We start from the raw sequence: 25,341 nt of genomic DNA, 5'->3' as shown, positions 1-25,341 counted from the left end.
CACAAGGATGGTGCAGACCTGGCGAGGTTTACAGTTTTCAGAGGCAGGTTTTCAGTTTTTTTTATAGTTTTTTTTGCAAAAATCAAAGACTGAGCTGGTGGCTCCAATATCTAGGGAATGTAGGTGAATAGGAGACGGACCAGGGAATGTGTAATTGTAGAGATGTGGAAGCTGATCTGGCTGTCCAGGTATCCTGGCCTTGATTCTGCAAGGTTTTGCACGTGTGCGAGGAGCTTGGAGAGTGTGATCTTGTGGAATGGAAGCCAGTAGAAGTCTTTGAGTGAGATGTATGGACATGTGGGAGCGGGGTTGGAATTCTAACGGGTGCCTGACTGCTGCATTTGATAATTTGAACTCTTGGTGAAATGTGTAGAGATGCAAAAAAAGTGCATTCCTGTAGTCCAGCTTGCTGGTGACCAGGGCTTGTGTGATGGTTCCAAGAGTGTTAAGCAGGCGTCCTCAGAAGGTTTCAGTGGTGCTTGAGGGCGTGGAAACAGGAGGAGGCAAATTGATCTGGTTGGTCATCAAGAGTTCATTGTTTACCACTTTTCCTAGGTTGCTGGCTTGCTTAAACGGGGAAGCTGCAGGTCCTAGTTCGGTTGGACACAAGGCTGCGGTCCACAGCGAGGTGTGTTTCATGAGGATACCACCTCAGTCTTGTCAGTACTGATCTTCAGACGGTTGGACTTCACCCAACTAACCGGGTAAGCCTAGGGAGGAAGGATGTATCAGAGGGCGGGTATATATGATTTAGTTTTGTGGAAGCCTTGGATCAGGTGGGGTTGGGTGACCATCTTGACTGCACTGGAGCGGTCGAGTAGGACGAGTGCTCCTGTCTCTCCTCTGTCCATGATCATTTGGACATAATCGCTGGCGGTAATGAGGGTGGGTCTTGGGGCAGTGATTAGGAATCTGCAGATGGTTCCTTCTGAAGCAGTAGTGTGGCTGCGGGTTTCCAGGCATTCGGAAAGGATCAGGGCTGGTCAGGGAGTATCAGAGAATTCAGCGCAGATGGGGAGAACTAAGTGGGGAGGGTCAACCCACTGGTGAAGGGTGGGCTTTGGCCGACAGGGCTCCCAAATGTGCACGTAGGGCATTGTGATGGTGGGCCAGTAGGTTACTGCAGTTTCCAAAGTGTTTGTCTTGCCGGGTTGAAGATGTACAAGGTTGGCACGGGTATGTAAATCTGGACAGGGAGCAAAGGTAGTATATGATGCTGAATCTGTTGCTAAGTAAACAGGAGATCTGGTTGCACAGATCTTGTGACTGTCGTGGAGCTGGGTGTGGAGGATCCTTTCGAAATGAGAAAATCTTTTCTGTCGTTAGAGAGGTTCTCAATTTGTTTGGATCTTAGGAGCACGTATAGATCAGCTGCCTGGGCCTACCATGGAAAACTAACGTAAACTTGGACGAACAGGACACCTCATGAATTTATATGCTGGAGGGGATGGGAAGAAACTGGTATGCTAATGTGTATGATGTGGACATGTATAAAACTGCACCCATTTTGTGAATGTGTGCTTAATGCCATCGAAAAAATATCTGGTTACCATATGGCAGAATGCCCACAGATGATTTAAGGTTGAAGCATAGCAGAGGAAGTTGTGTCAATCCTACCGCCCCCTCCTTCACGCAAAATTATTTCCTTTGTATTTGTGGTGGCGAAACAAGTAATATTGGGGCTGTGGGTGTTGGTGGTAATACCAACAGGAGTTGTGGATGGCTAAGATTTGGTGGATTTTTTTGTATGGGAAAGATGAGACCGCTCACAAGAAAAAGGAGTTTTGAAAGCGATGGAGCATGGTTTCTGCAATGTCCAAGCAAAAACTAAGGAACTGCTTTGCCCTAAAAGACAGAGTGCTACACATCCTAGAGGAAAAGAAGTGGACTATTAGAACACTAGGAGAGAAATGATGCTGGACATCAACTGTTCGGTACAATTCAGCTTATTGTGTGAGGATAACAGTTGAACCATGCATAAATGAGTTACCATATTTAGCAGGAGTGGCATCATTTTAATGGAAGTGGGGCAGGGTGTAACCGTATAGGGGGAGGGGGGTGTTGTTGATATTTTGCTACTGCTGATATATTGATGTGTATCAAAGAAACTCAATATAAATTTGTTTGAAAAATTTACAGTCATTTTCTCATACCGTCATGATTTCCCCAGGCTTGCAAAAACTGAGAAATGAAAAGGTTACTTACCCTGAAAGCATCTTTTCATGGCATTAGTGCTATAGATTCACATGCTCTGCATACTCCTGCCATCTAGTGTTGGGGCGTAAGTGGTGTTTCTTCGAAGAAGTCTTTCAAGTCATGGGACCGAATAACTCCTCCTCTCGATGATATTGCACATGGGCATCGACTCCTTTGTTAGATTCTACAGCACTACATGCCACAAACAGATGCTTAATGGGTAAGTAACATTTTCCGCTCTACGACATGTGTGGCTGTGGACACATGCTCTGCATAGACTGTAAAGCAGTCCCTCCTTAGAAGCAATGGCTAGCCTGTAGGAGTTGCCGTGGATTGGAAAAAATGAACCTAGCACAGCCTGACCTACATTGGCCTACTTGTGCGATAGCTCATCCAGACAGTAGTGTTTTATGAAAAAAGTGTGGTGTGGACCATGTAGCTGCCTTACAAATGTCAGTTAAAGGAATGTTACTTAGAAAAAGCAACCGTAGCACCCATTTTCCTAATAGAGTGTACTCCAGGGGTAACAGACAAAGGCGTCTTAGCCTTAGCATAACACTTCTGTATACACTTGACTATCCATCTGGCTTTGCAAGATTTGGACATTGGGCTGCCTTTATGAGGTGGTGAAAAGCTAGAAATAGTTGCTCTGTTTTCACAAACTCTTTGGTTCTGTCAATAGGGAACATTAGTGCTATTGTTACATCAAAGGTGTGAAGGCTTCTTTCTACAACAGTCTGGCTGTGGGAAGAAGACTGGTAAGTTCAATGGACTGGTTAATGTGAAACTGGGAAACCAGTTGGAATTAGTGTGATAAACTACTTTATCCCTATGAATTTGGAAGAAAGGTTCTTCCAAGGTCAGTGCTTCACCTGCCTTAGTGAAGTGATGGCAACTATAGGGCACTCTCCACGAGAGGACTAAAGTGGACATAAATGTAGTGGTTCAAAAGGTGGATCCATGAGTCTAGTAACAGTGGTGTGACAAAACTTAAGGGGTCCCCCCTGCAAAGTACATGGAGCCCCCGACTCAGTCAGGAGCTCTCAGGCCAGTGCACTGTGCTGAGGAGGAGGGTTGGGGGGGCCCCTAGAGCTCTGCCACCCCCGCACCGCAGGTGCTATTGTTCTGTCACTGTCTGGTAAGTACAATGTTGAGGTACCACGATGGTGCAAGGGGTACCCTAGGTGGAATAACACGTTTAAGATCTTCCATGAAAGCCTTAATAATGAAAATGTCACTTACCCAGTGTACATCTGTTCGTGGGATTGGTCGCTGCAGATTCACATGTTGTGCACAGTCCGCCATCTGGTGTTGGGTCGGAGTGTTACAAGTTGTTTTTCTTCGAAGAAGTCTTTCGAGTCACGAGACCGAGGGACTCCTCCTCTTTGCTTCCATTGTGCATGGGCGTCGGTTCCATCTTAGATTGTTTTCCCCGCAGAGGGTGAGGTAGTAGTTGTGTGTGTTAGTAATAGTGCCCATGCAATGGAATGAATAAGTATGTACAAATTAAGGTTAAGTAATATATATATATATATATATATATATATATATATATATATATATATATATATACAGATGTTGAAGATAACTTCCGACGGCTACAGGCTCCCGGGGAGGCGGGTGGGCACATGTGAATCTGCAGCGACCAATGCCACGAACAGATGTACACTGGGTAAGTGACATTTTCAGTTCGATGGCATCTGTTGCTGCAGATACACATGTTGTGCATAGACTAGTAAGCAGTTATCTCCCCAAAAGTGGTGGCTCAGCCTGTAGGAGTGGAAGTAGTCTGAAACAAAGTTCTCAGTACGGCTTGACCTACTGTGGCCTGTTGTGCGGATAGCACGTCTACACAGTAGTGTTTAGTAAATGTGTGAGGCGTGGACCATGTGGCTGCCTTACATATTTCGTGCATTGGAATATTTCCTAGGAATGCCATGGTAGCGCCTTTTTTCCTGGTTGAGTGTGCCCTTGGTGTAATGGGCAGTTGTCTCTTTGCTTTAAGATAGCAGGTTTGGATGCATTTAACTATCCATCTGGCTATACCTTGTTTTGATATTGGGTTTCCTGTATGAGGTTTTTGAAATGCAATAAACAGTTGCTTTGTTTTCCTAACCTCCTTTGTTCTGTCGATGTAGTACATTAGTGCTCTTTTGACATCTAATGTATGTAGTGCTCTTTCAGCTACTGAGTCTGGCTGTGGGAAGAACACTGGTAACTCTACCGTTTGATTTAAGTGGAACAGTGAAATAACCTTTGGTAGGAATTTAGGATTGGTTCTTAGTACAACCTTATTTTTGTGTATTTGGATAAAAGGTTCTTGTATTGTAAATGCCTGAAGTTCACTTACTCTTCTTAGAGATGTGATGGCAATGAGAAATGCAACTTTCCAGGTTAAGAATTGTATTTCACAAGAATGCATGGGTTCAAAAGGTGGTCCCATGAGTCTTGTCAAGACGATGGTAAGGTTCCACGAAGGAACTGGTGGTGTTCTTGGTGGTATTATTCTTCTTAGGCCCTCCATAAATGCTTTAATGACGGGTATCCTAAACAGTGAAGTTGAATGAGTAATCTGCAGATATGCAGATATTGCTGCCAGGTGTATTTTTATGGAAGAGAAGGCTAGATTTGACTTTTGTAAGTGTAGTAAGTATCCCACTACATCTTTTGGGGATGCGTGTAATGGATGAACTTGATTATTATGGCAGTAGCAAACAAACCTTTTCCATTTGCTTGCATAGCAGTGTCTAGTGGATGGCCTTCTAGCTTGTTTTATGACTTCCATACATTCTTGAGTGAGGTTTAAATGTCCGAATTCTAGGATTTCAGGAGCCAGATTGCTAGATTGAGCGATGCTGGGTTTGGATGCCTGATCTGCTGTTTGTGTTGTGTTAACAGATCTGGCCTGTTGGGTAACTTGACGTGTGGTACTACGGACAGGTCTAGTAGTGTTGTGTACCAAGGTTGTCTTGCCCATGTTGGTGCTATTAATATGAGTTTGAGTTTGTTTTGACTCAATTTGTTTACTAGATATGGAAGGAGAGGGAGAGGGGGAAAAGCGTATGCAAATATCCCTGACCAGTTCATCCATAGGGCATTGCCTTGAGACTGTCTGTGTGGGTACCTGGATGCGAAGTCTCGGCATTTTGCGTTCTCCTTTGTGGCAAATAGGTCTATTTGCGGTGTACCCCAAATTTTGAAGTAAGTGTTTAGGATTTGGGGGTGAATCTCCCATTCGTGGACCTGTTGGTGATCTCGAGAGAGATTGTCTGCTAGTTGATTTTGGATCCCTGGAATAAACTGTGCTATTAGGCGAATGTGGTTGTGAATTGCCCATTGCCATATCTTTTGTGCTAGGAGACATAGCTGTGTCGAGTGTGTTCCCCCTTGCTTGTTTAGGTAATACATTGTTGTCATGTTATCTGTTTTGACAAGAACGTATTTGTGGGTTATGATGGGTTGAAATGCTTTTAGCGCCAGGAATACTGCTAGTAATTCGAGGTGATTTATATGCAGTTTTGTTTGATGTACGTCCCATTGTCCTTGGATGCTGTGGTGATCGAGGTGTGCTCCCCACCCTGTCATGGAAGCATCTGTTGTTATTACGTATTGTGGCACTGGGTCTTGGAACGGCCGCCCTTTGTTTAAATTTGTACTGTTCCACCATAGAAGCGAGATGTATGTTTGGCGGTCTATCAACACCAGATCTAGAAGGTGACCCTGTGCATGTGACCATTGTGATGCTAGGCACTGTTGTAAGGGCCTCATGTGCAGTCTTGCGTTTGGGACAATGGCTATGCAGGAGGACATCATGCCTAGGAGTTTTAAAACCACTTTTGCCTGTATTTTTAGTGTTGGATACATGGCCTGTATGACCTTGTGAAAATTTTGAACCCTTTGTGGACTCGGAGTGGCTAATCCTTTTGTTGTGTTGATTACCGCTCCTAAGTAGTGCTGTATTTTGCACGGCACATTGTTTGATTTTGTGTAGTTGAGGGAGAACCCGAATTTGTAGAGGGTTTGTATGACATACTCTGTGTGTTGTGAACACTTTGTTAGCGAGTTGGTCTTGATTAGCCAATCGTCTAGATACGGGAATACGTGTATTTGCTGCCTTCTGATGTGTGCGGCTACTACTGCTAGGCATTTGGTAAACACCCTTGGTGCGGTTGTTATACCGAACGGTAAGACTTTGAATTGATAGTGTATCCCCTTGAATACAAACCTTAGGTATTTCCTGTGCGAAGGATGTATCGGTATGTGGAAATACGCGTCTTTGAGATCTAAGGTTGTCATGTAATCTTGTTGCTTTAGCAGTGGTAACACTTCTTGTAGCGTGACCATGTGAAAGTGGTCTGATTTGATGTAGGTGTTTAGTATTCTGAGATCTAAGATTGGCCTCAGTGTTTTGTCCTTTTTAGGTATTAGAAAATACAGTGAATAGACTCCTGTGTTTATTTCTGTACATGGTACCAGTTCTATTGCTTCTTTTTGCAGTAGTGCTTGAACTTCTATTTCTAGGAGGTCTAAATGCTGTTTTGACATTTTTTGTGTTTTGGGTGGGATATTTGGAGGGATCTGTAGAAATTCTATGCAATAACCATGTTGGATAATTGCTAAGACCCAAGTGTCTGTTGTTATATTCACCCATGATTGATAAAACTGACTTAGTCTTCCCTCCACTGGTGTTATGTGGAGGGGTTGAGTGACCTGTAAGTCACTGTTTGGTTGTTGGGGTTTTGGGGCTTTGAAATTTCCCCCGGTTTCTCAGGAATTGTCCTCCTCTGTACTGGCCCCGAAAACCTCCCCTTTGGTACTGTCCCTGGTAGGTAGACGGTGTTGATTGTGAGGTGCTGGCTTGTGTGGCCTGACCCCGAAACCCTCCTCTGAATGTTGTTTTACGGAAGGTGCCGAAAGTGCCTCTGCTCTGCGGGGCTTAGAGCGCGCCCATGGCCTTGGCTGTGTCAGTGTCCTTTTTCAGCTTCTCAATCGCCGTGTCAACCTCTGGTCCGAACAATTGTTGTTCGTTGAACGGCATATTGAGTACTGCTTGCTGTATTTCTGGCTTAAAGCCAGATGTGCGCAACCATGCGTGCCGTCTGATGGTAACTGCAGTGTTTATTGTTCTTGCAGCTGTGTCCGCTGCATCCATAGAGGAGCGTATTTGGTTATTGGAGATGTTTTGTCCCTCCTCAACCACTTGTTTTGCCCGCTTCTGAAATTCCTTGGGTAGATGCTCGATGAGATGCTGCATCTCATCCCAATGGGCTCTGTCATAGCGCGCTAGGAGCGCCTGAGAGTTGGCGATGCGCCACTGGCTGGCAGCTTGTACAGCGACTCTTTTCCCAGCTGCGTCGAATTTTCGGCTTTCCTTATCCGGGGGTGGTGCATCGCCCGATGTGTGTGAATTGGCTCGTTTGCGAGCTGCTCCTACCACGACTGAGTCTGGTGGCAGTTGAGAGGTGATAAAAGCAGGGTCTGTGGGAGGTGCTTTATATTTCTTCTCTACCCTTGGAGTGATTGCTCTACTCTTGACGGGGTCTTTGAAGATTTGCTTCGCGTGCCTTAGCATTCCCGGAAGCATAGGCAGGCTTTGGTAGTTGCTATGGGTGGAGGAGAGGGTGTTAAAAAGGAAGCCATCCTCGACAGGTTCTGTGTGTAACGACACGTTGTGGAATTCTGCTGCCCTAGCTACCACCTGCGCATACGCTGTGCTGTCCTCGGGTGGTGATGGCTTGGTAGGGTATGACTCTGGGCTATTGTCTGACACTGGTGCGTCGTATAGGTCCCAAGCATCTTGGTCATCTTGGCTCATGGTGGTGTGAGCCGGTGAATGTGACGGAGTTTGTGCCGGTGATATTTGAGTTACAGGTGGAGGAGAGGGTGGCAGAGTTGCTTTCTTTGCCACCTTTGCTTGTGGTGTTAGTTGTTCAGTTTGGAACTCTAGTCTCCTTTTTCTCTTGATTGGTGGAAGAGTGCTAATCTTCCCCGTTCCACTCTGGATGAAGATCCTCTTTTGTGTATGGTCTACATCAGTAGTCTGTAGCTCCTCTTCAAACCTGTGTTTACGCATTTGAGAGGACAATGAATGTTCCTCTGAATATGAGCCGGTAGTGGTTTCGGTTGCCGATTGTTTTGGCACCAAAACTGTGTCCTTTTTTGTTTTCGGCTCCGAGGCGAATCTCTTCTTTTTCGGAGTCGAGCCTTCTCGGCGTCGATCATCCTCGGTGCCGCTGTCTCTGCGTCGAGCAGCGTCGGCTCCGCCTTCTCGGCGTCGATCTTTTTCGGCAACACTTTCTCGGTCCTGAGAATGTTGCGTGCCTGTGTCTCGACCCGAGTCGGACGATCTGGGCACCGGTTCGGCCTTTTTCGGTGCCGATAGACGGTCACCTTTATGGGTTGAGCCATGGCCAGTTGGCAGTGGCGTCCCCTGGGCCTTGTCTATTTTATTGTGCTGTGTGCTTTTCGACGTCTTACTCACAGTTTCGCCGACGTTGAATTCATCTGAGTCCGTTTCATGGATGGAGAAGGCTTCCTCCTCTTCTCCTTGTTCCTCGAACTCTCGGTGTTCTGTCGGCGTGGACGCCATCTGTAGTCTTCTGGCTCGACGGTCACGGAGCGTTTTTCGGGACCGGAACGCACGACAGGCCTCACAAGTTTCTTCCTTGTGCTCGGGTGACAGGCACAAGTTACAGACCAAATGTTGGTCCGTATATGGATATTTATTGTGGCATTTAGGACAGAATCGGAATGGGGTCCATTCCATCAGTGTCGATGTTACACGCGGTCGGGCCGACCAGGCCCCGACAGGGGATCAAAATTACCCCGAAGGGCTACCGGAGCTCTTCACGATTCGGTGTCCATTCTAACTATCCCGAGCGAAACAATACCGACGTAATTTTTAGAAGTTTTGACTATCTTTCCGTCCCGAAACCCGGAGCGAAAAGGAACACGTCCGAACCCGAGGGCGGAAAAAAAAAACAATCTAAGATGGAGCCGACGCCCATGCGCAATGGAAGCAAAAAGGAGGAGTCCCTCGGTCTCGTGACTCGAAAGACTTCTTCGAAGAAAAACAACTTGTAACACTCCGACCCAACACCAGATGGCGGACTGTGCACAACATGTGTATCTGCAGCAACAGATGCCATCGAACCTGGGATTCTGAACAGGGAAACATGTTGTCTGTTCTGTATATACACGTCTATGACTACGAGATGTGACTTAATAGAACTGTAGACTAAGTTTACTCTCTGCAAGTGGAGCTGATAATGTCTAGAACTGCGGCTTTGATAGAGTCAATGTGCTTAGGTTGGCAGCAGCAAACAAAAAACGTTTCCTTTTTCAAGCGAAACATTCTAGTAGTGGGTTTGTGGGGTTCCTTATGAATGTCCATATACTCTGTAGGCAAGCCCAAGTAGCTAAACTCTGACCTTAGGAGCCATTTTGCAAGGTTGAGTGACTTTGGGGTCTGGATGCCTGATCTGTCCTCAATTCTGGGTGGGAAGGTGCAGCCTGTTGGGGAGTCTCTAGTGTGGGACTACTGAGAGATCTAGTAGCGTGGTGAACCAGGATTTGCGTGCCCATGTGGAGGCCACAAGGATCATGATGAGATGTTTGTTTGATCCTACGAACCAGAAAAGGAATGAGTAAGTAAATATTCCTGACTAAGTAATCCATACAGCGTTGCCCTTGGATAGAGGGTGTGGATACCTGGAGGCGAGGTTTGGCCTTTTTTTGCGATTCTGCTGTGGCAAACCGGTCTATATGAGGTGTACCCCACAACTGAAGGACTTGTGGGTGGAGTTCCCACTCGTGGACTTGTTGCATCCTGCTGAGCAGGTCTACAAAGTAGTTGTCCGTCCAGGGGAGATACTCCGCCACCAGGTGAATGTGGTGGTGAAGAGCCCACTTCCATATGGTCTGAGGGAGTTGAGAAGACAGTTTCCTCTCCCCCACCCAACACACCATGCTTCTGTAACTAATATATGGTTGTCATGTTGTCCGGATGGACTAAAACAATCTTGTGAGACAGACGGGGTAGGAAGGCTTTCAGTGCTAGGAATACCGCTTGAAGCTCCAGGTAATTGATGTGTAGGAACTGGAGGTTGGCATCCCGGAGGGCCTGTATTGTCAGATCTTGGATGTGAGCACCCCGACCTGTGAGTGATGCGTCTGGTCAGTGTGTATTCAGGTACGGGATCCAGAAAAGGCCACTCTTTCAAGAGGTGTTGGTGTCCCACCATTGAGGAGAACAGAGTCTGGCAGTCTAACACTAGATCTTCCAGGTGACCCTACGACTGAGACCACTGACTAGACAGACACTGCTGAAGGGACACGTGTAGTCTGCGAATGTGATGTGAATGGTTAATGTGAAAGTGGGTATCCTTTAGTTCTAGAGCTCGCATACAGTCGCCTTACTGTAGGAGCAGGATGACATCCAGAAGGGTGACCATCTGGAAGTGTTCTGAAAGGATGTATTCGTTCAGGGGCTGAAGGTCTAATGTAGGTCTGAGAGAGCAGTCCTTTTCGGGAATCAGGAAGTAGAGGGATAATACTCCTGTCCCTTGATGCTGTGGCTGAATTGGCTCTATGGCCCCCTTGAGAAGTAAGGCTTGGACCTCCTGTTTGAGATGGGTTAAGTGTTCCTGAGACAGCCTCAGAGTGAGAGGGGACATATTGGGAGGAGTGGTGATGAGCTCCAGACATTAACCATGTTGGAGTGTGAGTGTGTGACCTTTTTTGAGCTTCTCTAAGGTGGTGTCTACCTGTGACCCAAACAGGTGCTCCTTGTCAAAGGGCAGGTTGAGGACCGCCTGCTGGACTTAAGGTTTGAGCCCTGAGCAACTTAGCCATACATGACGTGTGAGAATGACACTGGTGTTTACGCCGCAAGCTGCTCTGTCAGCACATCTAGGGTGCACCTGATGGAATTGTTGGAGATAGTTTGACCCTCAGCAACAATCTGTTGTTCCCCTCTTACGATGCTTATCAGGCAAGTATTGGAGGAACTCCTCCATTTCGTCCCAATAAGCCTGGTTGTTCCGGGCTATTAGGACTTGAGAAATGGCTATATGCCAATGGTTTTCAGATTGCACTGCCACTCTTTTCTAAATAGCATCTATTTTCATAATCTCCTTGTGTGGGGGAGGAGAATACCCAGTGGACTGACTATTAGCTTGTTTACGAGCTGTAGTTGCAACAATGGAATCGGGTGGAACTTGTGCCCTGATGTAAAGCATGTCAGAAGGAGGCGCCTTATACTTTTAGTCCACCCGTGGCATGATAACTCTGGAATGGACAGGCTCCATGAAGATGTCCTCTGCAAGTCAAAGCATGCCAGGGTGCACAGGACGATATTGGGTCTACCTGTGAGTGGTGGTAAGAGTATCTAACAAGAAATCCTGCTCTATAGGATCCATATGCTGCTTGACGTGAAATGCAGCTGCTCGAGCAACCACTTGCTTGTAAGAGGTAGCGTACTCACGTGGTGAGGGGCGTGCAGGGTAGAGGTCAGGGTCCTTTGAAAAAATAGGATCACTATCACAGGCATTCCAAGGGTCAGTGCCAATACTGATGACCCCTAAAGCCCTGGTAGGGAACGTGAAGAACCCAGACGTGTCATCCCCTTGGATGGGTGATGTAGGCGAGTGTGGAGGGAAGGGAGGTGAAGATGGAGGAGGAGAGGAGGCTTGCGGGGAGGGATTGTAGCCTGGTCCTTTGTTCTCCTCTTAGGAGGGACAGGGTCATCCAAAGACTATAATAAAGACCGTTCACGTTTAGGGAATAGCGGAGAGGAAGGAGTGGTAATAATCCGACCTTTGCCCTCTTGTATCTAGAGTCTACACTGGTGAGCATCTATTGTCTCTAGAATCAGCTAGACCGGCTATGGGCTGGTGGAAGGCTGACCAGGGTCTCTTGATTCCGAAGTCTTTGGGTCCGGGATTTTCTGTGCCACACTTTTCAGTGCCAAAGTATGGGCTGATGTGCGCTCGGTCCCGAGGTTCGGCTCAAAACAGAAACAATCTTTTTGTCTGGAGAAATGGAGGTCAAAGCCAAGGAGGTGGCTTTGGTCTTATTGACTTTTCGGTGCCGAGCCAGAGGGCGGGCCATCCAGAGACATTTTTTGGTGCAGACCATAGCTTGGTGGCAGTGGCGGACTGGTGACCTCAACAATTAGGTGGAAAGTCTTCAGCAGGGCAGGAAGGGCCAGAGTACTCACACGCTGGGCAGAGGTGATTGTGACTTTTGAAATTGGATTTGACATCCGAATTGGAGCAGTCCTGTATGGAGGAGAAGGCCTCCTTCTCCTGCACAGGTTCCTCCTGAGCATGCTTCTGACCGAACATGTCCAGGGTAGAGTCCAACGTCTTCAAGGCCATCTCCAGTTCTTCGGTCCCAAATAGGCTCCTTAGAGCAAAAGGACTTACAGGTGTCTCAGTCAGCCTTGCAATGATCTAGAGAGAGAGGCAAAGGTTGCACATAAGGTGGTTGGTCGGTGTGCGGAAACTTGGCATGGCACCTAGGACAGGAATAGAGACCTTTCCATCAGGGAATGATTCCAGTCAGGGCCACGTGGAAGTTAGGCCAGAGGCAGGCTCTGGTGCCCCAAAGGGTGGGCAGTCTGAACATGAGCTGATGTGAGCACTAAGATGAGGAAAGCGCAAATGATAATACCGTTGAAGTGAGACTGCGTTGCAAAAAAGAAACCAAACTGAAGCAGGTATATATACGGAGCAACGGCACACACATCCGAACCAGACAGCAGAGAGAAAACAATCTAACAAAGGAGTCGATGCCCATGTGCAATATCACAGAGGAGGAGTCACTCGATCCTGTGACTCAAAAAAATTATTCGAACAAACAATTTGTAACTCTACGGACCCAGCACTAGACAGCGGACTTATGCAAAGTATGTGAATCTACAGCACCGCATGTCGCAAAAGAGGTCTACTCTACTTGGTATATATCTTGATCATCAGTAAGTGGCGGTAACCTGATGCCTATACAGAGCAAATGTGAATTAGATTTTATTGGACCTATTTTACATGGATTACTTTGTTCTGCACTTGTAGACCTTTACATACCACTAATAATACAAGTGCATGTCATAACATTGAGAGTTTTATTTTAATTTGCCCATTTAATTTACCTTTAGCCATTAGGATCACAACCTAACGACTAGAAAAAGGCAAGAAGAGAATAAATGCACGATGTATGATAGGCGTTCCAAATTTTAAAGGGTTTGTTGTTTTTTATTTTCCAGACTTATAAATACACAACCCCCCCAGAGAAATTGCAAGATATTCAATCTACGAAATTATTTTCTGTGTTAGAGGTCATGATGGGACACCAGAGAGTGACTGTTTTGCTTTTACGGAAAGCCATTACAACACTGAACTCTTCAGAATTAATGTCTTCCGATGTGAGATGCAAGAAGCAGTAAGTACTGATGAAGTAACAGCCCACACGATTTTTTTTAAAAATGTTAAACTATTTTGTTTCTCCACAGAAATGATATCTAAATGTATTATAAAGAGAATGCCTGACTGGTTGGTCTGCAGTCATTGTGAGCGGAGAGCATCTCCTGCCCCGACATCCCTCCCCCTTTCCTGCCCCACCAGCTCTGCCCCCCAGGTCCAGTGTCGGACTTTAAAAACCATGTGCAGTCGGCAGGTTTCCCTGGGTGACCACTAGTCATGGGCACAAACCTCAGTTAGCCACATTGCAAGAATGTTTGTATATAAAACAAATATCTTGATATTTCCTTACTGTTCGTGCGGAAACTTGGCGTGGCAAAGAGGACAGAAGTGGAACGGAGTCCTTTACATCAAGGAATCATTCCAAGTCAGTGCCATGTGGTAGGTAGGCCCATAGCGGGTTCTGGTGCCTGAAGGGCAGGCAGTCAAAACCTGAACTGACATGAGCGCCTAAGATAAGGAAAGCTCAAATGATGATAATACCATTGAAGTGAGACTAGGTTGCAAAAAAGAAACCAAACTGAAGCAAGTATATAGACTGAGCGAAGGCACACAAGTCCGAACCAGACGGCGGAGAGAAAAGCAATCTAACAAAGGAGTCGATGTCCACACGGAATATCACAGAGAGGAGGAGTCACTCGATCCCATGACTCGAAAGACTTCTTTGAAGTAAAATTTTTAAAAAAATTACAAAAAAGAAAAAAAGAAATAAAAAAAATAAAAAACACAAGCACCGCCCTGGACCCAACACTAGATGGCAGGAGTATGCAGAACACGTGCGTCTACCGCCACACATGCCATAGAACATTTTATTTACCCAAACTGTGTGAGGAATTTCATCTTGACAGACTCTGATGCAATCTAATCGTGCTTAAAAGGCCCCTACTAATAAGGTTGCCAAAATTTGTTATTGAAGCAATTTAATTTTACTTGAGCACTGTTTATGTTGAGAAGGCCATAACTGGCTGCCATGCTTTAGGTTAGTGATATTTTCAGATCTAAAATAATTAGCACACTGCATGTATAAGAGCACTAATCATTAATGGCTGTTTCAGGTTTTTAGATAAGCGGGACGTTGTTTTAGGCTTGAGGTACATATGACCTTGAAGTAATAATATCACGAAATGTATGCATAGCTTTTTGATGTTTTAATCTAATTTTAGCTAAATTCTTGCTTTATATCATGCTCTTATTCTTAGCATAAATGCATAACAGCCTGCAATTATGCTAACAAAGCAAACTGGAACACACTGACAGGATGATGTACAACCATACTACCTCTGCTGCGTTATTATGGTGTCTAAGTTATGGAGTGTCTAGAAGGGGGCCAGATTGGGTTCAGGCCCCCAGCAATTTGTGTCCTGACCCCATTTTGTGCATTAGCATCACAGCTGCTGCCAGAAGGCACACAGAAAAAACAACACCTCACCAGTCACATTAACTTGTCCAAGTATCTCATTCTAAACCAGTTTTGTTTGCTTAAAATGTTTACACTGGTCTTTGTAAGTATGTGTGCATATCTAAATCCAACTATGCATCTATAGATATATACATACAAAGTCATATGGAAACATTTTAAACTAACATGTACATACCTGTCAATAGCTGTAGATCTATCTACCTAGATCTAGAGTCACTGAAAAATAAAGGTTAAATTGATATTACAGTTAGGTGTTGAGCTAACAAAAAACTAATATTTAAAAAACAAAAAAAATGACATTTACAAATTATAGTTCACCAAGCTAACTATAATTTATGCCCTGCCATCTCACATATTATCACTTACGGTAAATTACATCATGATGTCATCAATACAATTACTGTGACACTACCTACAAGGTTTATGGATGTGAGTTAATTCACCACGCTACACATGGAAAAAGATTTTGTTCACCTTAATGAGATTACTCACTTAACAACCCACAATTTTTTACTACTTTGTTTTACACTAGTTCATGACACTGGTAGTGAGCCCCTGTGTCCTAAAATGGTGGTTCTAAAAAGGTTTGTCAAGTTGAAGCAGGCAATCAGAGCGGTTGATCCTGAGGGAACGAAATGGCCAGCAGTAAAAAAAAAAAATCTCTTGGCAAATCAGAGGCCCTTATCTTATTTTTTTAAGCAGTACTGCTGGACCAACTGTCAAGATGTCGCATAATTTTTAACCCCTTCATGACCACCCCAAGCCTCTTTAAATGCACATTTGTCAACAGCTGAATGGATTTACACCAAAGTCATTAGCAAAACAAAAAATGATCTTCCTATGGAAACTCTTATTTAACTATAACTAAAATGTGGTGACAACCACTGAATAATATCTCTAGACAGCATTTGTTGATGGCTCTACCATGTTTGTTTTTTTTTGTGGCTCAATGTAGGTCACCCCGAAAATGTATTTCTAGGGATGGCACTCACTGCGACAGAATGTTCTATTATTGACTTTTGATTCAGGTCCTGGATACACCTTGCATGATAAGCACGCTATACAAATCCTCATAACAAAGCAGAGTGAGCCTAAGGTGATGCAAGTTAAAAGATCTGTATTAAGGATATGGGTCAGGTTGGTGAAGAACTGTGTTACTGAGGCAGTTGTTGAGCCTCAATTGAAAAACTACCAAAGGGATAATATAAGGACGCAAAATTAATACATTTCATAAATTCACTGCATCTGTACCTTTAGTCCTGGCTTTTCATCATCACTTCCATTATTTGTGGAAGGTGTCTCATCCCCTTGCCTGGAAACTAAGACAAAATCTTCACTATTCAGAGTGGAAACCGAGTCGGACGAGACACTTATTTTCCCAACAGAAGCCTTGTCATCCATGGCTCACAATGAAGGCTGGATTCATGAATTAGCTTTTAACATCTGGAAAAAATGGAATTTTGCCATTAAAACAAATACATTCAAGGCATTTGTTTCTTTTTGGATAAGTAATGATGAGGTAAAGCAACATTCAATTTACAAAGAAAAAGGCGAGTGGACAGTAACTGGTAACTGTGCATCCATATAGTTCCACATGCATGTCCATCTACACACACAATGTAAATGTACAACAATGTTAGTCTTCTACGTACTGCTTTATAGAACCAATTTCTGGGAAGTGTCACCACCTGTAGGACACGTTGGGAAATTGTAAAGGCGCTTTAAATCGAATTGCGCACACCTCCATGACCTCAATAAAGTCTACAGAACACAACAGTTTCATACAAACAGTTGATTGCAAGCGCTGCCAATATTAGGAAAGGTTAGTATTTGGGGACCAAAAGATTTAACTCATACAAAGAGTAATGTCCGTATGTTAACTGTTTTCCACTCACATGGTCTAGGAGCTACTCATCAATGCTTAAGGAACAAGAGGTGCTAACAAAATAGGTTCACACAAGGCTTTTGGATGAGAAGACATTAAGCAACTTAGGTCCTTTTTAAGTAAATTTCCTATCCCCAAATTACAATAAAGTCAAGCTCATGCTTTGGTGGCCAAATTCTCGTTAGAGGAGATAGAGGTGATTGTGAAGTCACTAGCTAATGGGAACGCACCTGGTGATGATGGCTTACCAGCCAAATTTTATAAGAAATTTGCAAGGGAGTTAAACCCTGAAATATAACTGGCTAACCATATACTGGAGGTTGAGGAAGTCCAGACTTCTTTTCATACATTTGTAGTACTTAGCTTTCTAAAGAAGGGTAAGGATAAGGTAAACATGAACTCTTATAGACCTATCAGCCTGTTAAATGTCAATAACAAAATGTTTGCTAAATTATTAGCAAACCATATGCATAGGATTACGGGCTCCATCGTTCATGTCGATCAGTGTGGCTTTGTGCCAGATAGGCAACTATTCACCAACACAAATTTTGTAACTGAAGCTTTAGATTAATTTGGACAAAAACAAAATACCAGCCAGGTCATTTTTTTAGATGCCGAGAAGGCGTCTGATTTGGTGTGCTGGGAAAGCCCTTTTCTTTCTTCAGAAAGCCTCAAGACATGCCTGTTCGAACAGTGACCCTTCCCTGCCCCCCTCCCCCTCCTTTTTCATCCTCTAATGTAACTTTGTTTGCTTCTCTTCCTTGGGCTCTGCAGATTACAATTTTAAGGAGCTGGAAGGAATGTTTTCCTCCTTTGTATGGGCTAATAAAATTCCTAGATTGTCTCTGGATACATTATGTCGACCTACAAGAGAAGCAGTTCTTGGTCTACCAGATCGAAGGGAATATTATTTTGTGAACTTTGCACAAATTACATACAGATTTAATAATTACTCAAATGTAAATCTAGGCAATAATATTTTTCTTGATTTGAATTTCCAAGAATTCGATTTTTGATTTTCTCAGGCTTACGAAAGCCCCTAAGAAAGTTAGATACAAGACCCTACAGTGGCTGTTACAAAGTAAAGTACAATTGTGCAAGCATTTTCTTGTGCCCATTATTAAAGGTGTCACTTATCTGGTGGACATATTTATCAGAGATCGACCCCTCCTTGAGAAAAATATAGTTTCTAAATGGGAGAGCAACGGCTACAGCACAATTAGGGATTTTATACAATTTGAATCCTGGAAGGTCTGGAGTGAAGTAGAACCTAATATTAGACATTTTAAAGTTGTGCTGGAATGGTCTTATATTCAAGTTTGACATTTTTTAAACAGAATGGAGCGAATTATGATAGATAGTCTCATGTTTAGATTTGGCAGAAGAATTAATGGAGTCTAGAACTCGCAGGTCAATCCTTTGCTGGGTTGCTCTCTTTAGACAGCAGAAAGCAAATCTATTATATCATAAAGCTAAATACGATCTCCAGCTCACAGCTGCTGCCTGGAATAAGATTAGTGAGTTTAATGAAGGGCGAGAATTTCAGGTGCGTGCAATTCTGTACTAAATGGCTTTTGTATAGAACGCCAGCTTTCCAGCATTAAATGTATCCTCCAGTTCCTGATAAATGCTTTTGTTGCAAAATGGAGGCGGCAGGTGGTTGGACTCGTCCTGTGGGCCTGCTCCAAAATAAGGATATTGTGGGAAGAATTTGCAAGGTATTGCTCCTATACGCTGGGATTGGAACAGCCGCTAGATATTCAGAGTGTAGTGCTTGGATATTCATCCGAAATTAATATTAGTTCCCTGCAAGCAAAACGTTACTTTATTATTGGCTTGACTGCCAGGTCGTTAATTCTTCAGAACTGGTGCACGGAAATAGTTCCGAAGTTTTAACAATGGTGGTCTAAATTTGGCAAAACTAAGGAGCTTGAAAGGAAATATGCTTTAAGATCTGGATCCTATGACAGATTTTTGAAGTTGTGAGAGGGGTCTGGGATGAGGAAGTCAAATGTCATAGTTGATTGCCCATTGCACTTTGTTTTTTTACTAAAAGAGAACAACGTACAATGATACTCTTTGGTGCTATGATATGTTTCTCTCCACGGAGACAGATGGCCATCATATCTCAGATTGTAATGTATGCAGATTTATGATTTATGTTAACTATTTATCTAACGTGTTAATGATTAGTTTATTGAACTCTCAATTAAAAAAAAAAAAAAGGGCTTTGGATGAACAGCCAGCAAAAAGATGATGGCAGATAGGTTTGATTCAATCCAGCAATGACCTTCAACACCCCTGGGCACATTCTATTTTAAACTTGTATATATCATTACAGAAAGGGACCAAACCTAAACAAAAACTCTTGGCACGCTCTGTGTTAATAACCGCTCACAAGACATACTAATTAAATTAGAATCCTAACTGTATAGGTTCCATAATGCATGTCAAGCAGCCAACGTGGTTCACTTGCATATTTTTGATGGGGAAAAATAAAAAAAAACAATTTGAAAATCCTCTGGATCACTCAAGACTTCAAAGTTACAGCAGTGGGAGATACAAGACAAACTTCAGGCATTATATGAAAAAAAAAAATGAAAAAAAAAATGGGGACAAGCAACTATCTCAGCATTTCTCATACGCAGATTGTACGGCAATTTGGCGCAATTAAATTGGGGTCTAGTGGTGATAAAATGAGAATTTGTGATTTTTAATTACATAATGGAAGAGAGTCATAAAATTCACGATGCAACGCAGCAGCCCCTCCTCCTGCTAATTGCTGGATAGTCCTCTTTATTGTATGTTTGATTAGCTGCATCCTGATGTGGCTGTGCTCTGTGGCACAGAAGCGTGCAACGAGATTATCTTCCTCTTGTGAGGTAGGCAAGCACAATCAGGCTACCGTGAAAATGCACCAAGATTTACATCACTATTAGATCTGTCTCTGTTAGACTATACCCAGTGACTAACTGTGTGAGTGGTGGTTGTACCCATGATTCAGTTCCAACTGACTGGGAAAAACATTCCACATACTTGCATTTACTTGACGATTTATTTGCAGAGTGTGAAATAAATATATACAGGTCTCATTCTCAAAAATATAGTGCTGCCCCTTCCAGACTATGAGATATCCTTTATTATTCACCTATGAGTCATTGCACAAGGACTGATTTGTAGGTAAAGAAAATGACAGTGTATTTGGAAGTTAACAGTTGCAATCACACCATCAGCAAGAGAAAGAAGCAGGTTCCTTCCCTTATCTTTTCACAAATAGACTATTACAGAACTATGTGCCCTCAGGAGTCATCTTCATCCAAACAAGCACATGAGCTCAAATAGGAGCCTATTAGTCTTGCGGAAACAAGGCTTATATTTGAATGCTTAAATGTTGGTTGGTTCTTGTAATCTTGATTCTGTGGTCCCAGTCATCTGACACAGTCTTCTTTACATGGACCCGAAAAATAACTAAATAGCAAGGGAATTTCAGAGACTGCGGCAATTCAGTTTCCAAAATATGGGATTGGCCTCTTAAGTGATTTGAAAGGTGGCTAATATAAGCACAAACACTCTCGAAACTATTTCCATTCAACTGACTGCCCAGAGAACTGTTACCACTACCGTGGAACCTGAATGATGCCCAAGTAAAAACCTTACAATTCGCAATCAATTCACCAGCAAGTTACAAATATTCAGAGCCAAGTGATAGGGCTAAATGCGATGAAGGATATCCTTAAATGGTGAGATTTGTTGTCAGAACTGACAAAATTCGTTGGTTGCTGTGGATTGAAGGTATTGAAGCTTCTATTTCTTGCTGTTTTTGTAGGCACACATTCCTCTACAGAATTTTGAAGGCCTATTGCTCGGAATTTGGGATACCAATCACTTAACACTTACACACGTTTGTAGAAAAACTAAATGTAAACATACGTGACTTTTCTCCAGCACCTTGTCAATCAGAGTATAAATGTTTACTCTACTCTTCAACTCCTGTCCTTGGCAAATGCTGGATAGACTTGTGTCTGATTTTTCTGTGATCAATGTTTTTTTTAAGTCTGGCTTGACAACACAGCTGATGTCATGTTATGTGATCAACCTATCCCAAAAAAAAAAAAAATTATAATAACTTTGAGGAATACTACAGAGAGAAAAAAAAAAAAAGAGAGAGAGAGAGACTTTAGCTCCATTAAGATGTAGGGGGAAATGGAGAACAACTTTGGATTCAGCAATGATGCATGCTTCCACAGAAAGAGTGCTTGTACGGCACTCCTATTGGTTTCGGAGGGATTCACCTCACCCAATACAGTTTCAGCATAAAAACACAACAACAAGAAGGCCTGCAAAGGGAACATCCAAGATGCCTTAATGTCATTTGCAGAGAATCTCCTTTCCGTATCCTGTGTCTGCCAGCAGCATTATGGCTGGCTAAATGAAGCAGTAATTTCTTCCCTGATGTGCCAAAGACCATCCACTTGGATCAGGATGCCCAAACGACCGAGCGAACTGGGATCAGAGCACAAAGACATGCCCTGGGAAAGAGAAAGGGAGTGGGTCAGACTTGCTCCGAGGCTGGTTTCAGGCTGCCAACACATTAATTGGGAGAAGCTTTAAGAGGGCAAACAGTGTTGGCTCTCAAAGTAGTGCACAGGCTGCGCAGTAATATGGCATGGCACCTGTTGTACAGTGTTACTATACGTTTTTCGCTTTTGAGGTGGGCAAATGCTGCTCTGGTTCCGCTCCATTAGTTCTGCCAGGCTTCTGAGAGTGTCTGAAGAAGAACGCATCTTAGAGGATGTTCTCAACTGCTTGTAGGGCTTATACAGTATGCCTGAGATGAGCATGTTCCTCGAGTTGAACTGGACGGCCCATCACCACCAACTTGTGTGCTGTGCCTGTGATGAACAAAGTGCTGTGTCTGCATTGAGCCCATGCAGATGAGTTTACCAGCCTGCGTAAAAGAACTTGTTTGTCTCTAAGGTGAATGAGTTTGTACCTTCTTGTAAGCTCTAGAATGAAAGCATGCTTTACTGACAGTAACCTTGCCTGTCCGTATGTGTGCACCCTTTCTGCCCCACATCCTTCTGATGTGCCTCCTAACAGGCTTTTTCGTGCCCCAGCGGTAAGTGCTGCACCAACACTCCCATATTGTGCACCTTTTGGGACATTAGTGCAAGCTGGACCTCAAATTCCATCAATTACAGCGCACTTTCTCCCCACCCTCGTGTTGTGCCCTGTAACAAAATGCACACTTCACCCATGTTACAGTGCAGACCTCTTGAAGTGACCTATTTGCCCCGTTATATAGCCCACCCATGTTCTTGCACATGTTGAGAGCCACCATACTGGCAAAAACAAATACATAAATAAATAAAAACCTTCCTACGTCCGATAGAGCACATTTCACTCTTTCATATAGTTCACATCACCCTCTGGTCCCTGTGTTTTGTACACTTCTGGACTGTCTTTTGCTACAGTGTTAAAGTGCACCAATTATTTGGAAACAATCATTTCTTTTGTGCACCAACTCTGGAGAGATCAGTGAAGACAAAATGAAATATTTGTAGCTGTAGGCGCCGGACCTGCTGATGATGTGCAAAACGTTTTGCACGTTACACAGACCCCTCATAGTAATGACAACTCAGTGAGGTTTATGCATCTGCTGTGAAGATGTGAGAAGTCACTGGTTCCAATTACAGAGTGCCCATTTATGCTGCCTACCAAACCTCCTGTTGATTTAGTAAAGCGTACTGAAGCCTTGAAAGGGATACTGTACACTAGGATACAGTTACCATTAATATCAGATGCCTAACACTATCCACAGCCAGCATGTTAGAATCTGCAAAGGTGGCCCTCCATTCTTACCTGTTGCCCTATTCTCTGCCTTACTCAACAGACATTTACTCATTTTCTCACCATTCTTATGAACTGTCGTCTTGGTATACTTGCTCAAGGTTAAAGCCACGGGCGGGAGGAGGAACCAACAGGCCGAGGCACCCCCATCTTGATGCTTGGCACCCCTAAACGTTCTTGGCAGTTGACAGTCACAATGAGATTTTTAAAGAAATGCTCAGTTGCATCCAGGCATTGTTCACCGCAAATACAGTGTGTAAGTTAAAGTGTGCTCTAGTTAAGAATAAATATTTAAGTTCAAAGCTTAGCATTCTATCATGATCAGAGGCGTTTCAGGGTATAGGCAAGGTGGGTTCTAGCCTAGAGCCACGTGTTTCAAGAGGCCCTAATAGAGCCACCTCTGTCCCGCAGACAGGTCTGACCTGAGGACCTTGAATCGTCTTAAACAGACTGTTTTAAATACGGTTTTCCTTAAATGTATTTTAATCTGGGTAATGTGTTAGAGTTTTACAACATTTAGCAGAAAAATGTTGTATTGATGTTTTTCACACCTTGCAACATCCATAAGAAAGTTTTTTTTTTTTTTTTTTAAGATAGAAACAAGATCTCACAGATGAGAAATTGGAGGGGGTCACCGATTAATTGCAGTAGTATTAGTAAGCTGCTACTGTATTACGCCACTGAAAACACATGACTATTAGAAGGAAATACATTTAGAATTTGGACCAGTGTGCCGGTGCACTGTCAGTGAACTGGTCAAGGAGTGCATGAAATAGCTCCAACTGGATCATGAATTCAAAGCTGTTCTGAACAGGGACCCCAAATATACGTTTGGTCCAGGGACCAGAAAATCCTTAAGATGTCCCTGATCATGATTTGTACTCTAGAAAGTGGTGGGGAACTGTACAATTCACAAGTATAATACATGCAATCTGGACTAGAGTAAGATGTTCTTAATGGGTATTGTAGCTAAAAAAAACACAGCAAGTGTGCTTTAAATGAAGGCTGGACCTGGAAAGCCCTTCCATGAATGCATGAACTGCAGATTGGTATAAAAACCTCAATGCGTGGCTACATTAAATATGAGCAGTTAAATATGGTTGGGCCTAGAAACAAGATAAATGAAAGCATAAAAGCAGTCAGGCTGTGGGACACAACATTAGAATACATAAAATAAAGACTGGACTTTGGAAAACAAATGTATTGAATTGTACTGGTTTTTATGTAGCACTGAGCCTGTTCCTTGCAAGGCCTAAATTATGTTTCTGGGTTGTCTGGTTTCATTATTTATATACAGCTTCATACCAGTGACAAGGATACTGAAGCGCACCAATTCGTAACAAATGCTTGATGCATTGTTAAAAGGGTGGTTGTGTGGTTTGGCCTTTGTTGGACATGTTAGGTGAAGAGTGTGAAGTATGATAGGAGAGGATGTGCTGACGATTTTGGAACTGGGGAACAAGACACGAGTCTCGGCATCAGCTAATTCTGGGCAAATCACTTAATCTCTGTGCGCCTAAAATAAAAATAAATGCACATTTTTAATCTAATTTGTGCTCATGTGAAGCGCTCTATCACCTTCTGGTTGAGTTTTCACAATATAAAACTGCAAAAATAAAAAAAATTACAATAAAAAAACCCAACTATGATGACATAGTGGGCACATGGAATGTTGCTGCACATAGGTGTTGCAGAGGGTGTGAGAAAGACTCAGCGGCACTTGCATGCACTATACATGAAATCCACAGTTGATATGCATCAGAAATGTCCATTATGGTATTTGGAGCTCATCAACTACCATCCAGAGACCATGCGTATTTTGGAGGCATTGTTAAACCACCATGTAGTATTATAAATGGGATAAAGTTTCCCTGCCGCACATTATAAGTCTATTGCAAGTCACCAAGGAGTTCCCAGACCATATGGAGGAACAAAGCCAAAGGACAAGCATAACATCCCCTTTCCCACAAACCTCTTAAAACCTTGGTCCCAGATTATCAAAAGTGTTACACAATGCATCACAGCAACTAAAGTTGCTGCGCTGTTTCACATGACAAGGAGGAGTCAGGCAACCGAGTGCCATGCACACACCTTTGCACCATTGTGCAAGGGTGTTTGCACGAGTCTTGGGTAGGTTTTGTACTGGAAGGGCACTTTTCCAGTAGAAAATACTGTGCCAAGACCAACTTTAAAAGTTTTCCCACTTCGGATGTGTACTGTGCAGTACAGCACACATGCAAAGTGGGAAAAGTTATGAGAAATAAAAACATTTCTCCTTTTTAGTGTCAGTGGACTTTTTTGGCACGAAACCCTGTCTACAATTGTTAGTTGATAGGATTTTACGGAAAACAGTTAGGAAAAATAAAAGCATTTCTTCTTTAACGCCTGCAACCCATGTAACACCCTCCTTTGCAAAGCAATGCAAGGGTTTCTTTGCAGTTCTTTGAGGAAACTCGTTTTGTGCTAGAAAGTAAATTAAAAAAGCATTTTGCACAGGTCTGCATGACTTTTGT

The 25,341-nt window shown here is 43.4% G+C and overlaps 1 protein-coding gene across 3 annotated transcripts in view; it reads right to left on the bottom strand.

Annotated features, from left to right (window-relative positions):
- RABGAP1 (RAB GTPase activating protein 1) overlaps positions 1-25,341 on the bottom strand; it is an 885,283-nt gene that overhangs the window by 815,881 nt on the left and 44,061 nt on the right. For all 3 annotated transcript variants that reach the window (XM_069241548.1, XM_069241547.1, XM_069241549.1), the window contains one exon: positions 16,345-16,536. In XM_069241548.1, coding sequence (XP_069097649.1) covers positions 16,345-16,494 — 150 coding nt within the window. In that variant the 5' untranslated portion in view covers positions 16,495-16,536. The remainder of the gene's footprint in view (positions 1-16,344; positions 16,537-25,341) is intronic.

The sequence above is a fragment of the Pleurodeles waltl genome, chromosome 6 (genome assembly GCF_031143425.1).
Source record: "Pleurodeles waltl isolate 20211129_DDA chromosome 6, aPleWal1.hap1.20221129, whole genome shotgun sequence".
Lineage (NCBI taxonomy): Eukaryota > Metazoa > Chordata > Amphibia > Caudata > Salamandridae > Pleurodeles > Pleurodeles waltl.
The sequence above is the reverse complement of the archived record's forward strand: the minus strand, read 5'-3'. Positions and strand labels throughout refer to the sequence as shown.